Source organism: Enhydra lutris, unplaced genomic scaffold, assembly GCF_002288905.1.
Source record: "Enhydra lutris kenyoni isolate GAN:26980312 unplaced genomic scaffold, ASM228890v2 scaffoldscaffold9, whole genome shotgun sequence".
Classification (NCBI taxonomy): domain Eukaryota; kingdom Metazoa; phylum Chordata; class Mammalia; order Carnivora; family Mustelidae; genus Enhydra; species Enhydra lutris.
In genome coordinates, this window is record NW_019154093.1 from 14,114,044 (window position 1) to 14,115,771 (window position 1,728).

The 1,728-nt window shown below is 60.1% G+C and overlaps 1 protein-coding gene across 1 annotated transcript in view; it reads left to right on the forward strand.

Annotated features, from left to right (window-relative positions):
• LOC111142769 (artemin) overlaps positions 1-332 on the forward strand; it is a 1,430-nt gene extending 1,098 nt beyond the window's left edge. The window contains exon 4 of the mRNA XM_022496064.1: positions 1-332. This exon is cut by the window's left edge and continues 38 nt beyond it. Within this exon, the coding sequence (XP_022351772.1) occupies positions 1-332 (332 nt within the window).
• The last annotated feature ends 1,396 nt before the right edge of the window (positions 333-1,728 follow it).

Below are 1,728 nucleotides of genomic sequence, written 5' to 3' on the forward strand. Positions count from 1 at the left end.
GGGGGAGCCGCGCGCGGACGGCGGGGGCGCGGGGCTGCCGCCTGCGCTCGCAGCTGGTGCCGGTGCGCGCGCTCGGCCTGGGCCACAGCTCCGACGAGCTGGTGCGTTTCCGCTTCTGCAGCGGCTCCTGCCGCCGCGCGCGCTCCCCGCACGACCTCAGCCTGGCCAGCCTGTTGGGCGCCGGGGCCCTACGGCCGCCCCCGGGCTCGCGGCCGGTCAGCCAGCCGTGCTGCCGCCCCACGCGCTACGAGGCGGTCTCCTTCATGGACGTCAACAGCACCTGGAGAACCGTGGATCGCCTGTCGGCCACTGCCTGCGGCTGCCTGGGCTGAAGCCTCGCTCACGGGGTTGGCGGACTGCACCCTTACCCGCGGCTTCTGGCGCCCGGGGCCCTCTCGCAGGAGAGCCCGGGGTGGGGTGGGGGCGGGGGGTGGCTCGGGCCTCAGCCCAAAACCGAGGCCTCTGCCCGGTGAATGATGGCCATGACCCCCCGAGAGATGGAGGGACGACGGGCCTGGGGCCCTAGGGTCCTCGCCCTGCCAGTCCCAGCCCTGCAGACACCAGACACCTCAGCTGCGGAGACCTTAGGACCCGCTTCACACAGACTCTGGCACTGACTCGGCCACGGCCCCCTGGCCTCAGCCCAGGCCCTGGGGGCACAGAATCGGAGGAGACACACGGCAATCACATTGCCCACGAGGGCCTGGACTCACTCGTGGGAGCTGGACCCCTATTTATTATTCCTAAGTTATTTATTTACTTCGGTGGTTTGTCAGATCCTTTCCTGGGCAGTGGGGCTGAACGGGTAACAGCAGCTGAATGGGGATCAGGGGCTGGCCATCACCCTGTCTTCATGCTGACTCAGGAAATCACATGCCTGGCCTGGATTTTCCATTGCTTGCCTGCAGCCACCAGCTCTGGGATATGGGGCATGGAATACAGGCAGAGTGGGTGGCACAGCGGTGTTCTCCAGTCCCAACAGGCCAGCTCACACACCCCTGCACCATCCCCAGCCCTTGGGACCCGGAGTTACAGTTGGAGAGAACCCTACCCTTGCCACATCAGGCATTCTGGGGGCCTCACTTAATGTGTAATGACACAGAGAACCACAAACTGCCCCACCCCAGGGTCACTCATCTGTGTCCTACCCTCCAGGGCACTCTGACAGGTGCATACACTGCCTCTGCTTATAGACAATCCAGCACGGGGAGCTCACTGCCCACATTCCATGAAGCAGCCCAGGGCAAAAGAGCATCTGCAAAGGCTGCGGTGGGGGAAGAAGGTGCAACTGGTTTGAGGGCGGGGGGGGATGAAGCAGAGAGAGCATCAAGGGAATTAGAGGGCAGGAAAGGACTGAGGGGCCCCCCATAGGGACTGCATTTTGAGAGATGAACAAGGATATTCATTTATTCATTCAACAAGTATTTATTAATTACCTATTATATAGTAGACACCAGAGATACAGAGGTGAAAGGGACATGATCCCTGCCCTTAAGCTTAACTCAGGAGAGACAGACTATAATTATGGAAGTTCAGTTTGACAGATAGTATGAAAAGGACAAGAAGCTAAGAGGTACACACCTGCTTCTGGAAGGAAGGAGAGGTTAGTTCTGACTCTGGCCTTCCACAGTGTCCCCGAGTCATCTCTCAAAAGTCAGTGCAATCATCTGAGCTTTCCTGCCTGTCCCTATGAAACCCTGTTTCCTGGGTCCTGCGAATTTGTCTGAT